The sequence below is a fragment of the Ictidomys tridecemlineatus genome, chromosome 3 (genome assembly GCF_052094955.1).
Source record: "Ictidomys tridecemlineatus isolate mIctTri1 chromosome 3, mIctTri1.hap1, whole genome shotgun sequence".
NCBI classification, from domain to species: domain Eukaryota; kingdom Metazoa; phylum Chordata; class Mammalia; order Rodentia; family Sciuridae; genus Ictidomys; species Ictidomys tridecemlineatus.
Window position 1 is genome coordinate 62,694,817 of NC_135479.1, and position 25,356 is coordinate 62,720,172.

Genomic DNA, 25,356 nt, shown 5'->3' on the forward strand with positions numbered 1-25,356 from the left:
CTACCACATGCAGAGAGAAGGTGCGGCCCCTGCATACCTACACCCCATAGTTATGAAGGCCATCCTCCTTGGAATAGGCAGAAGGACAGACAAGGCCACCTACAGCCTTCAGGAGGCCTGGTGTCAACATGGCCGTCTCCTCTGGGGCTCTGAGGGGCCATGAGCTCCACTTCCCCAACCTCTGTTTAAAGTTAAGAAGATAAAGGGATTAAGGAGGCACCAAAGGCAAGCTTTCTCTTACGACAGCATCAGACAATTGTTTCAAAATATATTAGATTTGGTTTTTATTGTAGAGCACACATATCAGGGCAAAGTGCTGCACACACAACTACAAATCATTTTTTTGGGAAAAAAGCTGTAAAAAAAATAAAACTGCAACTGCTTTAGTTACGCAGTCCTGACTTGAGGAATCCACGCTGGCAAAGGAGTTCTGGCTCCTGAGAGGGGCTTCTTGATGGTGGCTGCCCACATTTCTGAGGCCCCAGGCCTGGACCTCTATACATAAAGCCCCCTGGAGTTGTGGTGGCCCAGTTGCCGAGAGGGCCTCTGCTTTTGGCAGGCCCAGGTCCTGGCCTGGCTGGCAAGAAGACATTCCTAATGAATTTAGATCAGCAAAACCTTGCAGCCTTCCAGAATCTGAGTGGGTAGAAAGCGCCAAAGACTTCACTTTTTTTTTCTTCTTTTATTATTATTATTATTTTTTTTTTTTTTTTTTTTTTTTAAAGAAGCCCCTTCCCCAGCTCCCATGCCCCTGAAGCAGAGAAGGCACCAACCCAGTCTGCAGGCCTGAGCTCTGGCCTTGGATGCACACTGTAGGTGAATAGAGGGAGTGGGCACCTTCCTAGAGGGATGATATGGAGAGGAGGCCCAGGGTGGCCAATGGAGGAGAAAGGAAAGCCAAGAGACCAAAGGAAAAATAAAAACTCAAAAAAGAAAACAAAAACCCTACCACACACCACAATGATTTCCCATACCCCAAATGCTAGACTTGGAAGGACACCAGTCCCTCTAGCTAGAAACAATTCCTAAAACTGACCCAACATGGCAAGTCTAACTTTCCATATAATCCCACGCAAATGCTTGAAAGGAGCAACCCAACAAAGAGGCAGGCATACTCTTGGCAAGAGACCTCAGGACCACTGTACTAGCCTCCGAGAAAAGTGTGGAGGAAACCTGGAGGGCTCGGCAATAGCCTTAGGGTGACAGGGGCTGGCAATGTTTGGGCTCCGCCCCCAGCCAACCTGAACCACGCTGCTGAGGGAGGAAGAAAGGGTGTTTACAGGAGCTTCCAGAGCCTGGACAGCAAGTGAGGGGTGGAGCAGCAGCCCCCCCACAGAGCTGGCAAGGCTCTAAGAGACCTCAACCAAGTGTGGACATCAGTGGAGGAAAAGGGTGGGCAAGAGACTGAACTTTGTTCAGAGCACTGCAAAGATTTATATTTAAAGCAAAAATGAGAATTTCTTAACCATAACATTTTGTTGCTTTTAAATAAACCCAGCCTAACTCAGCCCCACTTGAAGATAACTGCCTCCCCCCGCCCACACCTCTACTGGCTACTCCAGCGTGAGTCTCTGTCCCCTACAGACACCAACAACCTTTTCATCCAGGAGGAAAGCCAAGAACATGAAAACCCAAGTCTTGGCCAATTCTGTTTTTCAGCCTTAACGGGCAACAAACCAAGGAAAAAATATATATATATAAGATCAAAAACAAAAAATGAAACCCTCAAAACAAAAGGAGGGGCAGCTACATGAGGATCAGCCAGAGTTCCCAGGAGGACGGTGGACAGGCCTCAGTGCCTCCGCATCTTCACCTTTCGGGCGGGGCTGCCTGTCGCCTCTGAGCAGTCCTCTGAGGACTCGTAGGACTTGCGCCAGTAGTTCTCAGAGCTGAAGCTGCCCCTTCGCCGGTGGGTGGGCATCAGCACTGAGCGCCGGTTCTCTTCCTTGTCCATCTCCAGGATCCGCGGCCTGCAAAGAAAAGAGGGAGGGCTATTATCTGAGAGGCTAGCAAGACGGGGGTCTGGCCTCATCACCTCTGTGCCTGGTTCTCTGTCCTTAGGTTGGGGCCCTCCAATTCAGTGGTTCTCAGTGAAGGGTATTTCTGGCAGAATCACTGGTACTGGTGGTTCCTGGTCATTAAGTGTCAGTGGCACACTTTATCTTTGGGCTATCTCCCAGTCACCCTATGAGATCTGCTGGGCAGGAGGAAGCCTTCCCTACCCTGGTCTCTAGAGCCTATATGGTCCTGCTGTCCACTCTACTTCCCAACTCTTCCTGCTGCCTGTCCCTACAACACCACCTTCTCTGTTTACTAGTTCCTTAACCCACCAAGATCTTTTCTGCCTCACAGCATTAGCCCACACGGTTGTTCTTGCCTAGAATGCCCTTCCTACATAGCTCCCCCATTCTGGTCTTATCTTAAACAGTATCCCATCAGAAACCCTAATTCTTCTCAAATAGATCCTTGGTTCACTTCTACATGCCAAAATTCCCTGCTAACACCTAAATATAAACCCACAAGGGTGTGTTTCCAGGTGGGACTGAACAATGAGGTCATGGGAAGCATATAACATACTTGCATTTGTCAGAGTCTCTGCCCAATCCCTTCCCTCTGAGGGTATAGGCAGCTGGCCAGGAGTTAGGCAGAAATACTACCCATGCTACTCTCCCAGAGAAACCAGACATATGGCTTTGAAAGGTCAGGCAATCTCAGGCTCCTAACCAGCCTACCCACCCTAGGCTTCTCCACCATCATAGTCTAGAGCTAGTTCATGGGGTTACTTTACTGGCCTTTGTTGAGGATCCTAGGCTGAGTACCTGTGGGCAGCGTCAGGGTCTGCCTTGCGGTGAGACCGCTTGGGTTTCAGAGGGGGGTCCCTGTTGTTTCCTGAAAGGCGATCTGAAGCATAGCTGGGTGGTAATGCAGAGCTGCTCAGGGACTTTGTTTCCAATCGGGGTGCATCTAATCTCGTCCTGCAAAGGAAACACACATGTCACGACTGGGTCTCTGATGAGGGCACATGCCTAATCAGTCCAGTTCTTTCTTGCCAGGCCAAGTGGAGACCAGCTAGGCCTGTCTATAAGCCAGCAGTCTCTGCTCTGTGATTTAGTATCTTCATGGTCCAACTAAGGACTGGTGTAGCTGACCTCCAACTGACCAACCTCAAGCTCAGGCCTAGGAGAAAAGAATGGGAACACTCCTGTTTGGAGACTTCCAATGACAGGGAACTGTTGTCCCAGAGGTTAAACCCTAGAGCTCTTTCTCAACTGCACAAAGCAACTCTACCTCCCTCCATTTGGACCCAAAAGTGTTCAAGATGCATCCATTTTACCTGCTAAAAGAATGAGGTCCACTGGTGGGCACCACACACTTCAACAGGTGCCTTCATCCCTGCCTGAAATACTACTACAGAAAGGATCCCTGCTCCAGGCCTGTGGAGGGACTGGAGGGAAATGGAACCAGACTTAACTTTCTCACTGTAGCGACAGGGACACAGGCTGAGTGGCAAAGCTAAGGTGAGGGGGAGCCCAGGCACACTTTATGATCATGAGTTTGGTTTTAGTGCTACCATAGCCACCTGGCAGCTTCTGCTCATCCCAGGATGCTAACCAAATAGAAAACAGAAGGCAATGTTCCCAACCAGCACTGAGTGTAAGTCTCAAGGAACATACTACCTAGTAAAGGCAAAATATGCAAGTACAGATGAAAAAGAGTAGGCATGGAAGAGCTGGGCAGAGATATGCTCAGGGCAGTGATCTGAGTCCTTTTATAAAGCCAGACCAGGAGGAAGCTGGCCTAGGAAACCTCCAAGAAGCCCCAAGGCTTCTTATGCGGTACAGAGAAGGCTGGAAAGTTAACCAGACTGGAACAAGGGGTAGAAAAGGGGCCCCAGGTAGCCGAGGTGAGACTTAAGCCTAACAGGAGCCATTCTGATCCTGGGAAGGGATCACTCTCCTGAGTTTGGCAGAGGTGGCTCCTACCTCCCAGCTGGGAACCAACATTCTGATGCTCTCAGGCCCAAACTGATGGGCAGGTAGGGCAGCTACCTTTGTCTTTGGCTTTTACTTCGCAGAACGAGAGGACAGAGGGGTCCAGCTCAATGGCTGGCATACCAGTCTTAGCCTCCACTCTGGGAGGCTCCAGGCTCAGGGAACCAGGATCTAGTCCAAGAAAAAAGAAGACCCCTTTCTAGTACTGCCCCTCAGAGTTCAGGTTAGTTATTATCCTTTGAGCCTTAGTTTCTCCACCTGAGCACAGGAAGGAGAAACAGGACTGCCTTTAAGTCTCTGTTCAGTTCTGAGGGCCTAGGAATTAGACAAGTAGCCTGGCTTCCTTCAAGGCTAGGTTCTTTAGGTAGTAGTGGTAGAATCACCTGAGCCCCAAGGCCCTTGCAGACCCCATACCCCTGAGCTGAGCAGTCCAGACTGTAGAGATCAGATGTGACACGAGCCACAAAGTTTGCGTTGGAGGGCTCCAAGAATCTATAGCCTTAGAAGAAAGTGCCTCCTCTGACCATACAAGTGATAAGGACCCTGTGTTCAGGGTGAGAAGGCCCCAGGTAGCTCCCAAAGCCCCCACAACACTCTGGAGCAGTCTGAAGTTACTTCCTCAGGGGAGTGTGTATGGCAAGAGCCGCCACCAAGATGAGAGCCTGTGCTCAGCTTGACCCAGGTTATTCTGTGAAGTATCCTGCCACAAACTGAGGCCTGGCATGGGCCCCAGGCCTCCTGAGCTTCCTTCTTGGGGAAGCTTGTCTGGGCAGGCAAGGTGAGGGTGATGAACTCTTCCCATGGGTCTAGGACTTCTAGAGAGGCTGGGGAGAAAGGTAAGAGTCTGGACAGAGAAACCAGGAGCACCAGCTACTCCCTTTGCTTTCCTGGCTGCCTAAAACAGGAGAATGCATTGTCTCCCAATTCCCCACAATGGGACAGCCTTACTGCCATTATGAGACAGCTCCAAAGAAGGGATAATCAGAGTCAACCTTACCAGAAACCCATCTTTTTTTTTTTTTTTTTGGATACCAGGGATTGAACCCAGAGGCACTCGGCCACTGATCCACATCCCCAGCCCTATTTATTTAGAGACAGGGTCTGAGTTACCTAATGCCTCACAGTTACTGAGGCTGGCTTTGAACTCCCGCTCCTCCTATCTCAGCCTCCGCAGCTGCTGGGATTATAGGCAAGCGCCACCATGCCCAGCAGAAACACAGCCTTCTATATTCACTTCACTGTAGGGATAGTTGAGCTGAGACCCAAAGGGCTCTGGCACATATACTAGGAATGTTACAAGATATCTCCTAACGGTTGCAGAAGCTCCTGTCCTTCCCCCACTTATGCAATGCCATCAAGCTGTAAGAAACCAGACCAGAGCTAGATCCCTAGCCCATTATAAAAAGTTTGAAGGAGCTTAACTTCAGAACATGCCCCTCATAAAAGGCAACCAACTCCTTTGAAGCAGGCAAGTCCCTTGGGATTTAACAGAGCGCCATGAAATTTGGAATCACAAGGTACTGCAAATTTTGAGCAATAAGTTTGAGTATAAAGTCTGGACTTGGACCTCCTCAATAGGTGGCAATAGGAATAAAGACCTGCTTTACAGATCTGATCCAAGTATGTGAGGTGAGGATCAGCTTGCTGACCACTACATCCCAAGGGATCACTGCAGCATCAAGAGTGCAACAGCATGTGAGCTGAGGGGAAGAGAAAGATAAATTCTGTCCCAGGTGCTCCTCTCTTCCTTTAGCACTCATGTAAACCCCCATAGAAGCTACTGGGAGTGAGAAACAATGCTAAATCAGAGCAGGTCACTGTCCTAAGTCACATAGCTACTACCTCACAATAACCTCCAAAGCACAGGTGGGCTCTTCTACTGCAGCAGAGCCGTGTGGGGGCAGTGCCATCATTTCTGGGAGATGGGTATCATCATGCACCCAGACCATAATGACCCTGGTGGAAGGGTGGCTCCGTGGCTCAATAATGACTATTTTTCCCAACTTCTGGCTCTACTTTTACTAGGAAACCTGGCTTTCCAATGAGACGAGGAAGTGCAAAAGGTCTGTTGAGAAACCTGACCCCTACATAGGACCAAGTTCAAGCACCTTTAAGCATCAGAATCCCACAAAGTCCAGCACCTTCATGTCTCCTGCAGTGGTCCCCACCCATTTTCTACTAACTTCCCTCCAAGATCATGCTTCTGATTACTACCCATTTATCAGTTGTGCTCTCTCCATAGAGCACTACTGATATATGCAGTGGTTTGCTATGGTCAGAAGAGCCTAAAAACATATGAAGGGTTATCACCTAAAAAGGGGACTCCAAATATATGGTCCAGGGCTCACAGTAAACATCTCCTATATAAAGGCCTGCAACAGGAGACTCTCCAAATCATTCAGTCTGGTTATCACAACAGCATACCACACATACACACCCTCCTCAAGACCCCAGAAGCCAGGAGGGCTCCATGGGTGCCAGCCACACAATAGGACCAGCATCAAAGGTACCTAGAAATCCCCCCAGCTCAAGTCTGGTAAGGTATCTGTTTTCCTCCAAGACCCCAGGAGTCCAGAAACCAAGTCTGCTTTTTCCACCCGTGCCACTCAACTCCATATCTCTGGGTTCCCTCTACTCCATGTGCCTCTGCTCAAACTATATACCTTCACTCAGCACATCCTTTCTCATGCCTTACCGTCATGATCAGAAGGGAGGTTTAGTGGGGAAGGACGTAGAAGTCCATCTAGCATTTGTAAATTTAGCACTGAGAACATAGGGCTTAGGTAAGAACACATCTGGAGAGAAAATAGCTAAGCCAGGCGTCTAAGCTCATCACCTCTCTGATGGTCTGCCTCTATATTCCCCTGATGTTACAGACATGGGCAGGATGCCAAATGGGCAAGGTATATATATCTGGATACATACTGGACCAGGAAACAAATGAGAGCTAAACTTTGCCACAGAATGTAAGAGTCATGGAGAGGAGCAATATCATTCCCTGAAGGTGGCAGGGGTCTCTGTGGGTAAAATGCCTCAGACCTAGCCAGGTTCAGGGAAACCAATACCTGGCCACTCCTCCACATTCTGCTGAGGGAGGAGCTTAGAATACACCTTCCATACCCACTCTCTGCTCACCCACACCCCAGCCTCACATTCTGGCTGCTCTGCTTTGGTTATGTTGGGGTGTCTTCTCCTGACCCCTGAATTCTTTGGCTCCAGTGGTCAAATAAGCCATTGAGTTCAGCCTCCTATAGTCTATCACATATGAATTGCTCTCCCCACAGCTCATGTGCTTTAATGGCCTCCCAGTGCCCTTCATATTTCTCCACGTGCATGCAGTCTTTTCTTACATCGTATGAAGGCCTCCACCCCAACCACCACTCTGCTCCAGAGTAATGGAGTGTCAGAGTTACTGCACTACAAGTCTTTGAGAAGCAACTCTTTTTTTTTTTCCCCCCCCTGGTGGGGTTGGAACCCCCAACCTCATGCATGCTAGGCAAGTGCTCTACCACTGAGCCACATCTCCTGCTCAAAGAACATCTTTTCTGACTGAACTACCTTTGCCCTTGAACACCTGTTCTTGGCCCTTCAACCACCTACAGGTATGCTCCTCTGGAAAAACTAGCCTCTGGTGAGCAGTTCAATGTCTGCCTTCTCCCCAAGACAAAAGATAAAACCCCACACTAATCATACTCCTAGCACTAGTGATCTGAAGCTGCTGTTTCCAGCTTCAGATCACTCTGAGCTGAGTCCTATTTGACCAAAAGCAAAGAAGAAAACTATTTACATTGTCTTGAGCCACTTTACTTGGTTAATGGGAAAGTGCCAACCATGTAAAAACAAAGTTTTTTGTTTTTATTTTTGTGGCACTGGGAACCAAACCCAAGAATATTCTACCTCTAACCTTCATTCCCAACAGTTTTAAAATCTTTTTTTTTCCCCCCAGTACCGGGAACAGAACCCAGGGGCACTCTTAACACAGACCTGTACCCCTAGTCCTTTATTATAGGCAAATGCAACATAGTGTTGGGGCCTCCTAAAGATCACGTAGAAAATCCTGAGAGCCCACAAGTCATCTCCTGAGAATCAGACAGTAATCAAAAGCCTTCCATATTCACTCTGCATCTGAACTACTCCCCTTTATTCCCTACTTCCCTGCCTTCTTTCTAGCCTCTGAGCTCGTTTCTGCCTAGCCAGAAGGTTCTAGCTTAGGAGACAGATCTTACCAAGCCTGCCCTGACCCTCCCTTGACTGATGTGCTGTAACTTTTTGCCCATTTTGTTTATGGTGGGTTCCATAGGGAATACATTGTTTTCTACCAGTGCTCAGTTTTGTGTTATAATAGCAATGTAAACATAAGAACAACCAAGAACACATTAAGTTTCCAAGGAAGCAATAAAGTTTCCTGTGGTGCCTAATTCAGGCAACTTGTGTACAATAGATATCTGATATTTCCAAGTCCAAAATCCCTGTTCAAAGATCATTTCAAAGAGCTCATTTCCTGTCTGATCCCTTTCTAAATACAGTTCACACCTCTTACTCTCAGGATTAATGTATGGATCTTGGCAGCTAGCAAAATCCTCCAGGAGGAACACCCAAGTCATGCCAGGAAATCATGGAAACATTGGGACACCCTCTGGTCCCCCCCAAACTGCTTCACCCCAGAAGTTGTTAAGCCTCTTGGCCATCTAGCCCATGCTTTAAAACTTTAACCACAGTAACAAAAAGGTCAGGTCCAGTTTACCTACTGATGGTACCAATGATTACACCAAGGAAAGATGCATGTTAGGCAGCTTGTCCTAGGTGAACTGGGAGAGAGGAACATTCAGGGATGTTGACAGATACTAAAGACCTCAAGGAGCTGAACAGCCTGTAGTTGCTACCTCACCCTACTCTCTGTAGATTCCCCTAGATACTTAAAACACTCTCAGTCAGCTATTCACTGAGAAGAGGCAAGAAAATGCTTCAACATTTGAGCTCCAGTTTATTAAATTCAAAGCATCTACTTTGATGAGACACTGGGAAAGAAGGGCAGGACCTGTGATGCTCCAATGTGCAAAACACCATGTGAATACAAGACCTACCACCAGAAGATCCAGGTTACAGATCTCAACTCAGCGATTTACTGAATGTGAAACATCATAACACTAAACGGCAGGCTACAGGTGTCACTCCTGGAGAAGCTCTCAAAAGGTCACTTTCAGCCTCCCAGGGAGATGACCCAGCACCATACATGTCAAAGGAGCAACATTTTATTTAACCAGAAAGCACTCAGTAGCCACCCATATGACTCCTTCTAGGAGGCCCTTAGAAAGACCTTGCCAGCTATGACCTGAGCTGATGTCAGGGTCCCCAGACCCTCCCTCAGCAGTCTTTATTTTTTGCAGGGGCAGGGAGGCCATGGGGGACAGAGCTGCAGGTGATGGAATCCGGGGCCTCGCACATGCTAAGCATGCACTCTACAGAGCTATATGCCCATCACAACTTGTGCAATTTTTACCTGAACTTAGGAGAAGGCAGGACTGGCTCTCCACTCTCTGCCTATCAGAAGCCAGGCTCAATGCACACTCTAGCCACAGGAACATGACCTCCCCAGAAGATGTCAAATCAGCCAGGTACCTCCAGACTACCTTGTGATGATTTCTGGGCAGTGCCTGGATGCCCAAGTGAAAATATTCTCCTTTTCAACTTGTCACAGCTGTCGTATTCCAAGACAAGCCCCTACAGCTACTCTGGAGCTGCTTCTCTCCACTTGAATCATTCTTCTCATACTGAAGGATTCCTCCTCTGGGCTGGGCCACATACTAGGAACCAGATAAACAGGGATCTCCCTGCTCCCACAGAAAATGAATTTGGAAATTCACCATGCCAAATGTAAGAGCTGACAGTCTAAACAGTTTATGCTGAGAGGGCTACAGCTGTATGTATGATGCTTCCTGCGTGTCAACAACTGACCCTTGAAGGATGGTTAGGTTAATCAACTTTCATTATCTCCATGTTGGTCATTTGGGGAGGTGGTTATGGATCAGAAGATGAATATATTAGATCAGAAGGCATTGCCAACAGAAGCCACAATGCCACAGAACCCAGGAACAAGTCTATGGACTGTCCTGGGAGTTGCAAGTATCAATCCCCAGAAACTAGGCTGTAGCTTGGATTTTATTCTACAAGCAACAGAGACACCTGTACCTCTCCTTAGGCCTCTTGGTTGGTTCTCTATAGTTGGGCATTTCCACAGCTCAACTGCCTGGAAAGCTGGGGATATCCTCCCACTTGTCTCCACCCTCTTCTCACCAAAGCCCAGTCCCTGGATAGCTCTTTGGCCAACTCAAGTCAAAAGGTCAAAGAACCTCAGTCACTCAAAATAGCCATTTCTAATGTCAGACCACTTTGCCCAGCTGGCAAAGAGTTTCCAGGGGAGCTGATTTAATAGTGCAGACCCTTAGCTATGCTGAGAAGCATTTGACTCAGCTGTCCTAGCCAGCCAGATATGGAAACCACCATTCAAGAAGAAGGAAGTATCTGGAAGACTGACAAGATGCTCCAAAGATTTACCCAGGAGTCAGGTGCGATGGTACACGCCTGTAATCCCAGCAACTCGGGAGGCTGAGGCAAGAGGATTGCAAGTTCAAAGACAGCCTCAGCAACTTAGCAAGGCCCTAAGCAACTCAGCAAGAAAAAAAAAAAAAAATTCCCAGGAAAAGCTATTATGAGAGATTGGGAGGGAACACCTGGGAGTTACTGCTCTGATTCTACATAACCCCAGGAGTTCCCTTCCAGGTTCATGGCCTAGGCAGGCCACCCATTCCTGCTGCAGGTAAAGCCTGAGAATGACAGAGAAGCTGAAAAGAAGGTGCTCTCTGGATTCTGGTTTGGTTCTGGATTTTGATTTGTGCTGGGAATCACAGGAAAACAAAATAGAAAGGTAATTTAAAAAACACTTTTATTTGGGCTGTGGTTGTGGTTCAGTAACAGAGTGCTTGCCTCACACAAGTGAGGTACTGGATTCAATCCTCAGTACCACATAAAAATAAACAAAATAAAGATATTAGGGGCTGGGGATGTGGCTCAAGTGGTAGCGTGCTCGCCTGGCATGCGTGCGGCCTGGGTTCGATCCTCAGCACCACATACAATAAAGATGTTGTGTCTGCCAAAAACTAAAAAATAAATAAATATTAAAATTCTAAAAAAAAAAAAAAAACCCTCTGATCAATTTTGGGATTATTCTTAAGCTAGAGAAGAGAGGTTGCCAACCATTAAGTCACACAAGTGTCTGAAGTTTCCAAATGTGCCTGGTGCTCTGCCTACACCACAGAACTATCCCACCTAGGTCTGGGTCATATCCACACTACTGACAATAATACAGAAGTCAGTTTCAGCTTGACAAAGTGCAGAGCCATGCTGATGACTCCTTTATCACCTTATTCTGGAGTTCTGCAACCAAAAGACAGAATACCAAAGTTATTGACTGAAGTTAAAAAGATGGCAACTCTTTGGGCTAGGGTCACAGCTTAGTGGTAGAACATTTGCCTAGCATGTGTGAGGCACTGGATTCGATCCTCAACACCATATAAAAATAAAAACAAAGGTGTTGTGTCCCTCTACAACTTAGAAAAAGATGGCAAACTCTTATAAGCCCATCAATTTGGGGCTGAGCACAAGCTTAAATTTGCCTCAGCAACTTAGGGAGACCCTAGATGTAGCACCCCTGGGCTTAGTAAGACAAACCAACAATTTCCAGCAGCCAAAGCTGGAATAATTGAACATAAATACCCCAACTCTATGCTGATGTAAACAAATAGATTTTAAAAAAAAAAAGTGTGTGTGTGTGGGGGGGGTGTTGGAATATAGTCAGATCTCCTATGCAGAAGAAATACAAATAACTCATGAGGCTACTTCTCTCCTGCCTCAAGAAGGTAAGGCTAAATCTTCACTTTTGGGATTTTTGTTTTGTTTTTTGGTTCTGAGAATGAACCCACAGTCTAGTACATGCTAGGCAAGTGTTCTACCACTGAGCCACACCTTTAGCCCTTTTGTTTGTTGGTACTGGGAACTGAACCCAGGGGCACTTTATCACTAAGCTACATCCCCAGCCCTTTTTGAGAAAGGGTCTCACGAAGTTGCTTAGAACCTTACTAAATAGCTAAGGCTGGCCTCAAACTTGAGATCCTCCTGTTTCAGTCTCCCAAGCTGCTATGATTATTTGTATGCACCATCACACCCAGCATCTTATTTTTAAGAGATCAATCTAGCTATGTTGCCCAGGTTGGCCTTGAATTCCTGAATTCAAGTGATGGGTCCTCCTGGGCTGAAATACTTGTGCACATCACAGTGCCTGGCCTCACTACTTCATGTAGACTGTATATGGATGGAGGAGAAGCAGTAATTTTTATAGTTGAAAAACTGAGGGCTGGGGATGTAGCTCAAGCGGTAGCGCACTCGCCTGCGTGCGGCCCGGGTTTGATTCTTAGCACCACATACAAAGATGTTGTGTCTGCCGAAAACTCAAAAATAAATATTAAAAAAAAAGAAAAACTGACAAACATTGCAGATGACTAGATGTTCAAGATCAGCAGTGCCAAATTATTTTAACAGAATATACCCTTAGCATATGGTAAAACTAGCACTTTATTTCTGTGGTCTTCCTCCCAGAAAACATAACTCTAGACCAACCTTAAAAATGTGTGTGTGTCGGGGGAGGACAAATACCAATTGAGGGATACTCTATAAAATGTTTTGGTTTAATCAATCAATGTCATCAAAAATAAGGCCTAAATCAGGCTGGGCGCGATGGCGCATGCCTGTAATCCCAATGGCTTGGAAGGCTGAGACTAGGGGAATCATGAATTCAAAGCCAGCCTCAGCAATGGCAAGGCACTAAGAAACTCAGTGAGACCCCGTCTCTAAATAAAATACAAAATAGGGCTGGGAATATGGCCGAGTGCCCCCGAATTCAGTCCCCAGTACCCCACCATCCGCCAAAAAAAAAAAAAAAAAAAAAATCAGACACAATGGGACAAGCCTATAATCCCAGGTACTAAGGAAGCTGAGGATTCCAAGTTCAAGGCCAGCCTCAGCAACTTGGTGAGACCCTAAATAAAAAATAAAAAGGGCTGGAGATGCAGTTGAGTGGTAGAGTGCCTCTGGGCTCAATACCCAGTACCAAAAAAAGAATAAAACAAGTCTGAGAAAAGATCACAACCAAGAAGAGGTTAAGGTGATATGATAAATATAATGTGGAAAATATCTTAGAACGGGGGGGGGGGGGAATAGGGGGAAAAAAATAAGAAAAGTCACTTGTTTATTTTCTTTTTCATGGTGCTCATGAGAGAATCCAGGCCCTTGCACATGCTTAAGCAAACGATCTACTACTAAGCTACATCCTAACCACTAATGGTTTCTTGATAATAACAAACGTACCAAACAGATGTACTAAGGAGCTTGGTTTGTGGCTCAGGCGCTTGCCTAGCGTATGTGAGGCACTAGGTTCAATCCTCAACACCACATAAAATAAAAGTATTGTGTCCAACTAAAACAAATACACACACATTTTTGGTGGTGCTGGGGATTGAACCCCAAGGCCTTGTGCATGCAAGGCAAGCACTCTACCAACTGAGCTAAGTCCCTAGCACCAAAACAAAAATATTTTTTAAAAATAGAAGAAATGGAATACAGGGTACTAAAAAACTGTGTACAACCACAATTTTCTATAAATCTAAAACTGTTCTAAAAAAATAAAGTTTATTTAAATTTTGAAGAAAAAAGTTGGCAGGCTTTCCACCTCCTGAACAAACCCAAGTCTACATAGTGGTCTTGCTCTGCTTACCGACGTTTATGGGAGTCTGGGCAATCCCTGATCCTCTCTGGAACTCCATTCAAAAGAAGGCTTGTCTTTCTCTGATCCAATGTTTGTGTGGCTGTGGCTGCTGACAAATCTGTCTGCTCATCACAAGGACCAAAAAGAAAAAGCTATAGCCAGACTTGGTGGTGCACACCTGTAATTACACTCGGTAGGGAGGCTAAGGCAGGAGGATCTCAAGTTTGATGCCATCCTCAACAGCTTAGTGAGAGAGACCCTCAGAACTTAGGAAGATTCTGCCTAAAAATAAAAAAAGGGCTGGGGAACATAGCTCAGTGGTCAAGTGCCCCTGGGTTCATTACTCAGTATGAAAAATGACCACAACCACCAAAAAAACCCTGGAGAGGCCAGGTTTACTGACTTTAATCAGTACATCCATCCCTGAATCCTCTTAACAGAGTGGAGACTGCTACAGCTATGAGCCAGTTGAATACTGCATTCGAACCTTACACTGTCTCCTTACTCCCTGCTCCTCCCAGAGTGAAAACCCAGACATTTTTTAAGCAGGCTTCTAAAGTACAGTCCTAAAAATAATCACAGAGCACACATGTGACAAATCAGAACCAAAGAGGTGAGAGGAGGAGGTTGGGAGTGGGGTGGGGTGGGGTTTGGAAAAGTGTTCCCCAAATCTTGTCTCAAGATTGTGCCCATAAATACTGGGCAGCATGTGATTTTTGTTCAGTCCTAAAGTCCAAAGAAAGAACTTCATTTTCTGATGAAAAAGCAAAACAGCTTTATCCTCACAGAATGCAAACAAAAAGTAAGAGATCATAACAGCTTTCTGCCCTCCCAGTTTCTCTGTTCCATGCCACTGGTGTAAGGATTTCTCAGGAAATCCAGACAGGTCCACAGGTGGCGCAGAAGACACCAAACATAGGGTACTTACTTCCTGAGGATGATGACCGCTCGGCGCTCCTTGATGTCCTGAGGCCTTATGCAGTGAGTGATTTCGTCAGCAGCATATCCACTGGAAAGAAACATAGTATAAGGTACCATGAAGAGTGGAAAACCAAAACACCTGGGAGACCAGAATACAGCTCATGTATTATGGCTGCCCCCTGCCTGTTATTTGCAAGGTTCAAGGATCTACATATGTGGAAGGGAAATACCACATTCCAGGAAGCTTTTGCTGAAAAATTATTCAAGGAAAAACCTGACTTGAGGCAAAGGACACCCACTGGCCTCTTAAGAGAGGCCAGGCAGGACTCTCTCCCCACAGGCCAGGAACTTTTTTTTTTTTTTTAAAGAACCCTTAAGGCAGGAGATGTAGCTCAGTGGAAGAATGTTTGCTTGGCCATGTATGAAGTCCTGGTTTCATTCCCAGCTCTGCAAAACTAAAATAAGAAAAGAACCTTCAAGAGAATGCACCTTTAGAGGCTCTGAAGAACTGGAGTAACTCAGGAAAGTCCTCGATGAGGACACAAAGAGCTATCCCCTCCTTATTCTTCCTCCCTTTCCCTCACCCCACAGCACAATGAAGGAAGCCAACGCAGCTGCTGACACACTGAGTCACCAGGGAGAACTAGGACTGCCACATTCCAAAAGAGAATTTGTCTACTTGGAAAAAAGCTTTCAAAAGCCTCCTTTGGGGGGATCCACAATTTTGAAGACAGCTGTGTTTGGGATATTTTAAGAATTTCCATCACATTCAAATTTCTATTTATTTTCAACAAGTTATAAGATTTTTAAAACTGCTTACAGACCAATGAATGTGGGTAGATGACTGTCTTCTTTTCAGTTAGCATTTTTTCCCCTCTGAAATTCTAGCAACTCCAATTCCTAAGCCCCTCATATGCTCTCACTGGGAGCATAGCAGCCAAGAGACATCCCAAACCCAAGTCTTCCAATGAGCTGTGGCAGATCTACCTAGACAAACACTCGCCCAACCACAGGCCTGGTGGGAAGTTTTGCAGTCTCAGCTTCCCCACCTGCTCAGGAAATTTCTGGCTGCCCTGGACCACAAACCTTCCTCAGGGTTGATCACCTCCTTCTCAAGGGCAGCAATACAGACACAAGTTTAATTGTCAGAAATGTCATAGGCTTGGGAAGGATTCCTTGAAGTGACCAGGCTGGCCCAACTATGGATAAGAATTGGATGCAAGAATCAGTAAAAATAAAGTAAGGTTGATTCAGGCTTTGCCCCCTACAAAGTATACCTCTTATCTGTACATCTGATTTGAGACAGTGCTGGTGGCAGAAGAAAATTCATTTGGAAAAAATTTTTTTTTAATTTTTTTTTATACCTTCATTTAAAAAAAAAAAATGTGATGCTGAGGATTGAACCCATGCCTCACGCATGCTAGAACCACAGTCACTAGAAAATATTATTTTCAAAAAACGTTAGTATGTTAAAGGAATAATTCTGAATTACTTCAGAAAAAGAACCTGCAGACTTTAACTAGAGCACTGATCAAAGAACCCTTTCTCAATAACTATTAATATGTCATCCCACTGTTAAGAAGTGCCATATCCAAAATTGTGGAATCCCCCAAAGGTGTTAGGGAGTTGAAGGGACATGGGTTCAAATCAGAACTTTGTCATCTACTACCTACTTGACTTAGTTAAGTTACATACTGAATCTAAATCTCAGTTTCTTAATCTGTAGTAAGGAGAACAGTAGGTTCTTGGGCATTCATTGTTAAGCTTTATAACTTAGGTATTCATTGTCAAACTACAAAATTGTACTTACTTTCAGCACTGGGGATTGAACCCAGAGGCATTTTACCACTGAGCTACATTTTATATATTTTGAAATGGGAATCTAACTAAATTGCCTAGGCTGGCCTCAAATGAGTAGCTGGGATTACTAGCATGCACTACCACCTGGTAAGACTAAAAAATTTTAAGCAGCAGCCATCACCTTTTCCCTTCCAGGCAGAAGCACAGGGTTCTAGGTTCTAGGTATCTAGGCTGATACCTCTGGGAGGGGGTGGTGAGAGGCCACACATTCAGGGTTTTGAGAATTAAGTTCCTAGGGCCTTACCATTTGCTAATCATTGCCCAAGGGTCCTGGGAAGGGAGGGGAGCAGAGCCTTGGGGTCAGCATCTGCCAAGAAGATATGAGCTGGGATCACCTTGCAGGGATCTCTCTATAGGGAGAGACCTCCTAGGCCCTATTCCAGGGATAGAAGTTAAAGGTCTTATCCCACATTTTTATCACTCTCACAGTGGTGAGATCTGGGTTGTAAGATACTTCCATATAATCTACACATAGTACTTCTCAGGAGTCCATAGGTACATTTCTAAGGCTTAAATCTGCAGTGCTAGCTACAAGCAATGTTTCCTGCTGTTAACAAGTTCTATTAGTCTGTTTGACTTTGACTACAGTCATGACCTAGGGCTCTAGCTTCTAATCTCTAACAAGGAACCACTACTCTTAATGTAATTCTGGAGCAAATCCAGATGTTTGTCAAAGCTTGATTGCCTCCATGCTTCCAGGCCCATCCTCTAAGGGCCTCTAGAACAAACAATAAGCTATGCCAGGCTCTTGCCCTGAGCCCAGGCCTCAGAACTAATGTGCTGATACAGGTCTCCCTTGGCATGGACCCCACCTGGAGGGCTCATTAGCACTGGTCTTCTAGAACTTCCTGGCAGCTGTTGACAGTCCACTGACAATTCTTCAAAGTATTGGGCTCAAGTGGGAACTCAAAGTTCTGACCAAAAGAAGCTCTCCTGGCCAAACTTCAGCAGCAAGTGCCCAGCAGAGACTACAAGAGTATAATTTACTGCTAGGAACCTACTTGCTACAAGAGAAAATGTTTGAAAGTCCCAGTCTGCCAGCTTGAAACTTAATATGCCATGGATCCAGCCCTAACCTTGGCATGAAGAAAAGTTCCAGTGCCTCCTGCTCCTTTGTTTTCACAGGGAAATGAGAGGAGGAAATACCTTGTGCAGTCCAGCTTGCTTACTCTCTCCCCTAACTGGGCCCTGACCCCAGCAGCAATTAGTATGCAAGAAGTATCAAGAGTAATAAGGCCTAGCTAGGTGTGGTAGCACACCCCCATACACCCCCAGCAATTTGAGGCAGAGGCAAGAGGATCCAAGTTCAAGGTCATCCTCTGCAACTCAGTGAGACCTTCAGCAAAACTTAAAAAAAGCTATGGATATAGCTCAATGGAAAGTACCCCTTGATTCAATCCTTAGTATCCAAAACACAAAAGGGTAACAGGATCTATCTCTGTCACCTACTAGACCTTAGAGTGATTCTTAAGGAAGGTGACACATCTACCTGCTCTGGGAAGCTTTCCCTGAGCTCCCGCAAGCAGGGTTACTCCCAAAACCTCAACCACACCCTCCTAGGACTTTTTACTACATTTGGCCTATGGAGATTGTGTCTTCCCTACAAGACAGAGCCTTCTAAGGCCTTATTCAACTCTGTACACAATGGGCCAAAAATGAAATGCATACTAAGCCAAACTTTTCCTACCACTTTTGGAGTCTCAGTTCCTATATCTGTAAAATAGAGATGAGATGCAAGAATGAGGAATCTAAAAATCTAGAATTAACTATGCAGACCTCTGGCGACAGCTTTGGAGATCAAGTTGTTAAGGCACATTTCCAAGATGCCCACCATACCTTGTCTACTCCATGCCCTCTCAGCCTACACCAGAACAGATTAGAGATGGAGGGACTGGCCAAGATGACAGAGTCTAGAGACAGCCTCCCTCTGGCTGGGGCTACCTATCTTAGACAGCCCCATCACTGGGAGGCTCACAAGACCGGGAAGCTTAGGTTTCTGGAGGAGAGCAGGTAGGAAACCTGGACACAGAAGCAGAACTGTGAGCTCAGACTCAAGTTATTTACCAGATCTGAGTGTCCAGGAAGATACATGGCTTAACTTTCAGATAAGTCTGGGGACTTTTTTTTTTTTTTTTTTTTTTTGAGAGAGAAAATTTTTTAATATTTATTTTTTAGTTCTCGGCAGACACAACATCTTTGTTTGTATGTGGTGCTGAGGCTCGAACCCGGGCCGCACGCATGCCAGGCGAGCGCGCTACCGCTTGAGCCACATCCCCAGCCCCAAGTCTGGGGACTTTTTGAATCCAGAGGAAAAAGGTCAATCTGCTGTTTCCCAATTTGATAGAATCTGAACACAGAAGGCAGCTCATCTCCTGAGACACCTTTAGTTAAACTTCAAGTAATCAGCAGTGGGGACAGAAAAGTCAATCTTCTTTGGTGACTCTGGCATCACTGGCTCCACTTTGCAAAAGAAAACTGAGGCCCACAAAGGTTAAGTCATTTACCCAAAGTCAAACAGCTAAAGTGATAGTTTTGGAATTGCCACCAAGTTTGCCAAAAAATTTTTTGCTTTTGTTTTTGTTTGGGGTGGTGGTGAGGGGAGAGTTTAGGTAGCAAGCATAGAAAGAAAAAGGCCCATCTGTGTTTCCTGCTAACAAAGTCTAGTCTGTCCTGGGGTCCTTGCTGGCATCACCAAAGGACACATGCCCTGGAAAAGTCTGCAAAGATAAGCCCCTGCCCCCCAGAGAGCCAGCACAGTATCTCAGTAAAGGCTATATGCCAAGTGCCAGTCCAAAATTGCCAGCCAGCCCTAAACAAATTTTTTTTTCCCAGCCCTAAAATTTTTTTATGTCCTATTTATTCTCTGCTTGGTCTAGGCTTCAACATTAGCTTCCTCTCCTTTGCTGCCCTCTGCCTGTGTGTGTGTATATGTGTGTATACACAACTGGGGATGGGACTCAGGGTGTTGCACATGTTAGGCAAAAGAGATCTACCACTGAAATGCATCCCCAGACCTTTTTTTTTTTTTGAGACAGGTTTCACAACATTGCCCAGGCTGGCCTCAAAACTGCAATTGCAATTGCCTATCTCAGCCTGGGATGATATGTGTAAGTCACCATACATACCAATATTCCCTGCCTTCTCATCAGGTCCAGCAGCTGCAAGGATAGCCAATCTCAATGGCCAGGAGTCCATCTTGAGAACATATAGCCCTGACCTCATCTTGCCGTTTCTCCCACTCCCATGGCAACAGAAGATTCCACATGAGATGTGGCCCAGGACCTATCTGCCCTACTTTCCCAACTATTTTAAGCCAGAAAGCTAAATTTTGCTTTCAACCAGCAGAACAAGATTAGCTCTTAGCCCAAAATGGACAGGGGTGCTCACTCTACCCAATACCAACTGTTAAGTACAGGAGGCAAAGGCTGAGCTCAACAGTCCACCCCTGGCTGAGCAAAACAAGTCATTTCCAGACCCGTGGCCACGGCCTGGGTCTCTGGGCATGAAGCCACCACACATATATCATGCTGCTGTGAATAAAGGTAGAAGCATGTAAGCAATTAGTCTTGAGGTTATTATTCTAATTAATCCAATTGGACCTGTTTTAATCTGCCCCATTCACCTTATAGGAATAGGCAACAGAATACAGGATGAGTTATTTATTTAGGTAAGAGAATAAAAAGGATGGCCACCCAGACCCCACCAAGGAGGACACAAAAACAAAACAAACAAAAAAAACAATGACCAGTTGGGTTTAGAAAGGAGTATAATAAAACACTTCCAAGAAGGGTCTGAGGTCTTCCTTTAAGTGCCCAGGTTTAAACACTGCTGAGTCAATGTTTGCCACACCAACATCCACTTTGAACACTATTAAATATAAAAACTTCATTCCTGCCACGTTGTCTTGGACAATCACAAACACCATTGCAAATGACAACCCAAGTCTCAGGTGACAAATGCTTCAATCCCTCTGCATATGCAGAACACCTGTTTTGTCAGACCCTTCCTTCTGATCTGCAGCTTTACTGCATATCACTGCCTGGATTGAGACTCCTACCAGGAAGTGAGAGAAAGCACCACCTCTCTTACTAGCTTACATGCAAGATTTGATGAAGGCACTATAAACAGGCAGGTGTTCATCCATCTGCATACCAAGTAAGCCGAGTTTTAAATGAGTCGGTGGTAGATGATTTAAATTAGTGGAAGCATCCAAAATTTTAGGGTAGTGGCTTTCAACTGGAGATGAGTCTACTCCCCAACTCTCACCCTCAGGGAATTTGGTGGTATCTGAAGACATTTTTGGAAGTCATAAAAAGTGCTCTGGCGGGGCTGGAGTTATAGCTCAGCAGTACAGCACTTGCCTCGCACATGTGAGGCACCAGGTTCGATCCTCAGCACCACATAAATAAAGACTTTATTCACACACACACACACACACACACGCATGCACATACATATATATAAAGTGCTACTGGCATCTAGCACAAGGAGGCCAGGTACACTGTATAATTTCTACAATATGTTGCCAGCCCTCACAACAACGAATCAGCAAAGCTGGGCTTAGTGGTGCTTGCCTATAATCCCAGGAACTGAGGAGGCTGAGGTAGGAGGATCTCTTGCTGGAGACAAGACTGGGCAAGTACGTGATATCTTGTCTCAGGAAAAAAAAAAGGGGGGCAGGTGAGAGTCCTGGGGGATGTAGAGCACCCCTGAATTCAATCCCCAGGGCCACTACCAAAAATAAAGAATTAACAAGCCCTGAATAGCAGCAGTAGCACTGTTAAGAGGTTCACCAAGAGGCTGAGCTTCACCAAGGCATCAGCTACCAGTCTCTAATGAATTACATCTGCCTCACAGCAGCACCTACCCCTCCCCTTACCTATGGTCACACCCTGCTACTGCTGCCAAACCTTCTGCTGTTGTATGCTTCCCCAATCCTGTTTTGCGTGGCTAATTTGTAGTCCCAAAACTTCATGAGTCTCAAAAACTTCCAAGTTGCAGCTTACTTCCCCCCCAAAACTCCCAACACTATGGAGCTTATAATAAGATGACCCTTAGGCACACTCCTGCAATTACCGGCCTGGGCTGTGACTATCACCTAGTCTGAGGTGTTCACTGAGTTTGAACTACATGAAAGTTATGACATGTTTCAGGATCCACCAAATCTCTAGCCCCTTCCTCACCAAGAAAGCAGAAGGCTCATTAAATTGTTGTATATGAAAGTAAGCATGCATTCAAGTGTCCAAACTGTGCCAAAATCTGTACTTAACACTAAATCATCACATTTAATTCTAAAAGGCTTCAGAAGTTGGCATCATCCCCACTTTGTGGATAAGAAAGCCAGGTCTGAGCCCGCCCACAAGATCCCAAAGCAAATGAGGAGAGTTGGATTCAAAGCCTGGGGCAGTACTTTTCAGGACGTGGCTGGCCCTCCCACACTAACTCTACAGCTAAGTCTGAATCCAGGAAGGGTTGGAAGAGACTGGAAAAGCTTTAAAACTTTACTAAAGAAAAGATGGAATTTTCCTGATGATGCAATCTGGTTTCGGATCACTAACAGACCTGCATATTAAGAAATTAAAACTTCAAAAAAAAAAAAAAAAAAAAAAAGAAAAAACCCTAAAATTTCTACTCCTCAATCCAGGAGTATGCATTTGTTTGGGGGTTAAGTATCTCAAAGTCACAAAATGCCTTGGATCTCCTCATTAAGCAGTCAATTACTGATGGGCCTCCTGAAAACAACCCTAATGGTCTATGACTATGTAGAAAATTAATATCTCATTAAGAGACCAAGTAGTCTTTGTATGAGCTCTTTTAGCACTGAGAGCTCTTCCCAGAAATCAGAGCCCCAACCTGCCTTCTATAACAAGCCCCCAGGGAGGACCTAACCCTGGAAATCCCATCTTAAAAGGCATCCATCTGGAAACATCACCCAGACCTGAGATGCTCAGAAGTCCAAAAGACAAGAAAACATCTGACAGCTAAGTGGTTCTCTAGGATCCAAAGTACTGCTTATGTTACCAATGCCTTCCCAGATTTTCCCATCAGGAGGTGCTGGGCATCTCAAGACTCTGCTGCCATCCTCAATAATCAAAGGAGGCTCAGCTGTTCAACTGAAATGACAGATGACCTGCTCTTTTGATATTAAGAGGGCTCCTGGGACCCTGCTTCTCCCCATAACTGTGGCCTATGGCGTCAACTGCACTTCAAAGGTTAAGCTGCTCACAACAAAATCCTAGTTTGTCCTGATCCTGTACCTGGTGGTAGTCAAGCTATACACTAGAACTCCTAAGAGGTTTTGAAGATTACTGAAGTACATTACTAGATTTACCTTTTCCAGGATTGGAAGGAGGTAGCTTTTCACTTCACATAGACAATAGAAGTGTTCTGGTAGACAATTTTCCCTGGGGCCAGGAAACCAAGTCAATTTTCAGTTTGTGAAATCTACTGCTCACAAACTATAAATACCTGGTCAAGAGCCCAGGTGTACTTTATAAGGTCCCAGTAACTGGCAGCACGTTCTTAACAAAGGACCAATGGGCTTATCCATAACTAAGAAGAAAGAATTGAGTGTGGTGTATTTTATTTCTGGCCCAACCATTGAATTATTAGACTCCAGGGAAGTCATTCCCCCTCTAGGGAATGGAGAAACTCTGTCAATTAAATACTCTCAGGGGCCCTCTGCCTGTATTTTTCTGTTAAGGAATCCACTAATTTTTTTTTTTCCTTTAAGAAAACCAAGAACAACAACAGAGCAGGAATGACTTTGATAGTTCAACTTTTTTTTTTTAAACACTGCTTTGGAAATGGAGATGGAGATATGCTTAAAATCTCATAAGGAAAACAGACTCCTAATATCTTAGCCTTCTGGAAAGACATTCTGGACTAATTCTCAGTTAAGCCCGTGGTCACGAGAAAGCTAGCTACAGGTGCAGAATTCGACATTGGTTCCTGAGCCCTGTTTGCTCGCTACACAAACCCCTTCCCCTACTCCCTACAACCTGAAGGATGGGTGAGAACCGTTTAAAGGACGGGCTCCTATTGGCCGCTGCTTTCTGAACCCGGGTGGGTAGTTAAGGCAGCGGGTGCAAGGCCGCCCCCTCCTCCCAGGTGGGTTACCTGAGCACAGTCACGCTCCCCCTGCGCACTGGCAGGGAAAGCACAGGTTCTGACACCCGGATAGGCTTGAACTGGAACTTGCAGCCGAAGCACAGCGCGGAGTCGCTAAAGAAGGACACGGATACGATGGGGCGCTCAAAGATGTGGATAGGGTCCACGTGAGACACGATACAGCCGCCGGGCTGGTAGTCGTTGATGACGGCGCTGTTGACGAAGCCCTCGGGGATGACGCGGTGCTCCACCAGCTTCTGTATCACCAGCTGGTGCACCCACTCGGGGATCTCGTCCACGTCGCCCGGCGGATAGAGGCGCTCCTGACCCGGCCCACGCTTCTGCAGCTGGGCGCCGTACGTGTATCCCTCGCCGAAGAAGTACTTGTTGCGCAGCGGGGCCCGGTCCACCGTGTGCTCGTTGTACAGGCCCTTCTCGGCGCGGGACACCACCTCATCGATGCGGGCCTCAATCTTGGCGCACTCATCCTGGCTGAAGAGGCGCATCTGGCGGATGCCGCTCTTCACCTTGCGCGCCTCCTCCTCCTTCTGCAGCTGCTGCTCCTCGTAGTCGCTGCGCTCCGGGTCAGAATCCTCTTGATATTTGCGCTTGGTCCCGGACATTGGGTAAGGCTCTGCGGCGGCGGCCGCGGCGGCCGCGGCGGCTACAGCGGCGGCGGCTGCGGCCGCGGCTTCCCGGCTGCCCGCCTTATAGTTGTCCCGGGACGTCATGGACTTGAGCTTCTCACGCAGGTCTGTGTAGCCGCTGGCGGCCGCCATGGCCCCCGCGACGCTACTCTAGGGTCCTCCGGGGCGGGCGGGGCGGCCAGGCATGGCTCTTGGGGGACGCGCCCCGGTGCCCCCGGAAGGAACAGGGTCCTCAGTGCCGGACCCCCATGCGTTGCCTCAGGACCCAGCGGGGGGCGTCTAGGGGCCAGGAGCGGGGTCGGAACTCAGTAGCGGCAGGTCATGCAGCGGTGGCGACAACGGGGCTTCCTCCTCCTCCTCCACGTCCCGGGGGGCAGGGGCGCCAGAAGCGCCTCATGCCGTGGAGGGCTGCCGCGTAGGCTCGGCCCGACTCCCAGCCAGACCCTCAGACGCCCGGCCCGGCCCGCACTTTAAAGCTCTCCTCACGACGTCACGGGCCGCCCGCCCGACGTCCGCCAGCGCCGCTCCTTAGCGGGCTTCTCGGCGCGCACGCGCAGTATTGCCGGCCACCGCGGCTCCTCGCGCTAGGGGCATGCGCGTGCGTGCGGGCCCGGTCGGCGGAGGTGCTGGCGCAAGCGCACACAGGGGCCGCTCGTCGTCCGCCGCCCCTCCCCCACTCTCTGAAGGGCTTCGAGAGAGCACTCTCAAACAGCGACCTTCCTTCACGCCGCGCCGCCTCCCAGACCCACGGGCTCCCTCAGCCGGGGTGCGCTCACGCTGTCAACACTGTTGCTATGCCGCGTCATGGCATTGTCCGAATGTCCGTAAAGGCCTCAATCCCCAGCGCGCAATCACCGGAGAACCGCCACAACCTACACCGCCCCGTTACCGCCCCCTTTGGCGCTTCCACTTTTTTAATTGGGCCGCCGGCCACGCGCCGGGCGGGCCCAGACTGGAGTTTTCACTAGTCGGTTGGTAATCATGCCTGTCAATCAGGGAGTCTCCTTGG

The 25,356-nt window shown here is 47.0% G+C and overlaps 1 protein-coding gene across 1 annotated transcript; it reads right to left on the reverse strand.

The window, feature by feature from the left end:
* Positions 1 to 267: 267 nt before the first annotated feature.
* Alkbh5 (alkB homolog 5, RNA demethylase) lies at positions 268 to 25,356 on the reverse strand. The gene is made up of 4 exons (XM_005339463.5): positions 23,710 to 25,356; positions 14,738 to 14,818; positions 2,820 to 2,975; positions 268 to 1,970 (listed from the first exon to the last, which is right to left on the reverse strand). The coding sequence occupies exons 1-4, from the start codon at positions 24,477 to 24,479 to the stop codon at positions 1,793 to 1,795; spliced, it is 1,185 nt and encodes a 394-aa protein (XP_005339520.1). The 5' UTR covers positions 24,480 to 25,356; the 3' UTR covers positions 268 to 1,792.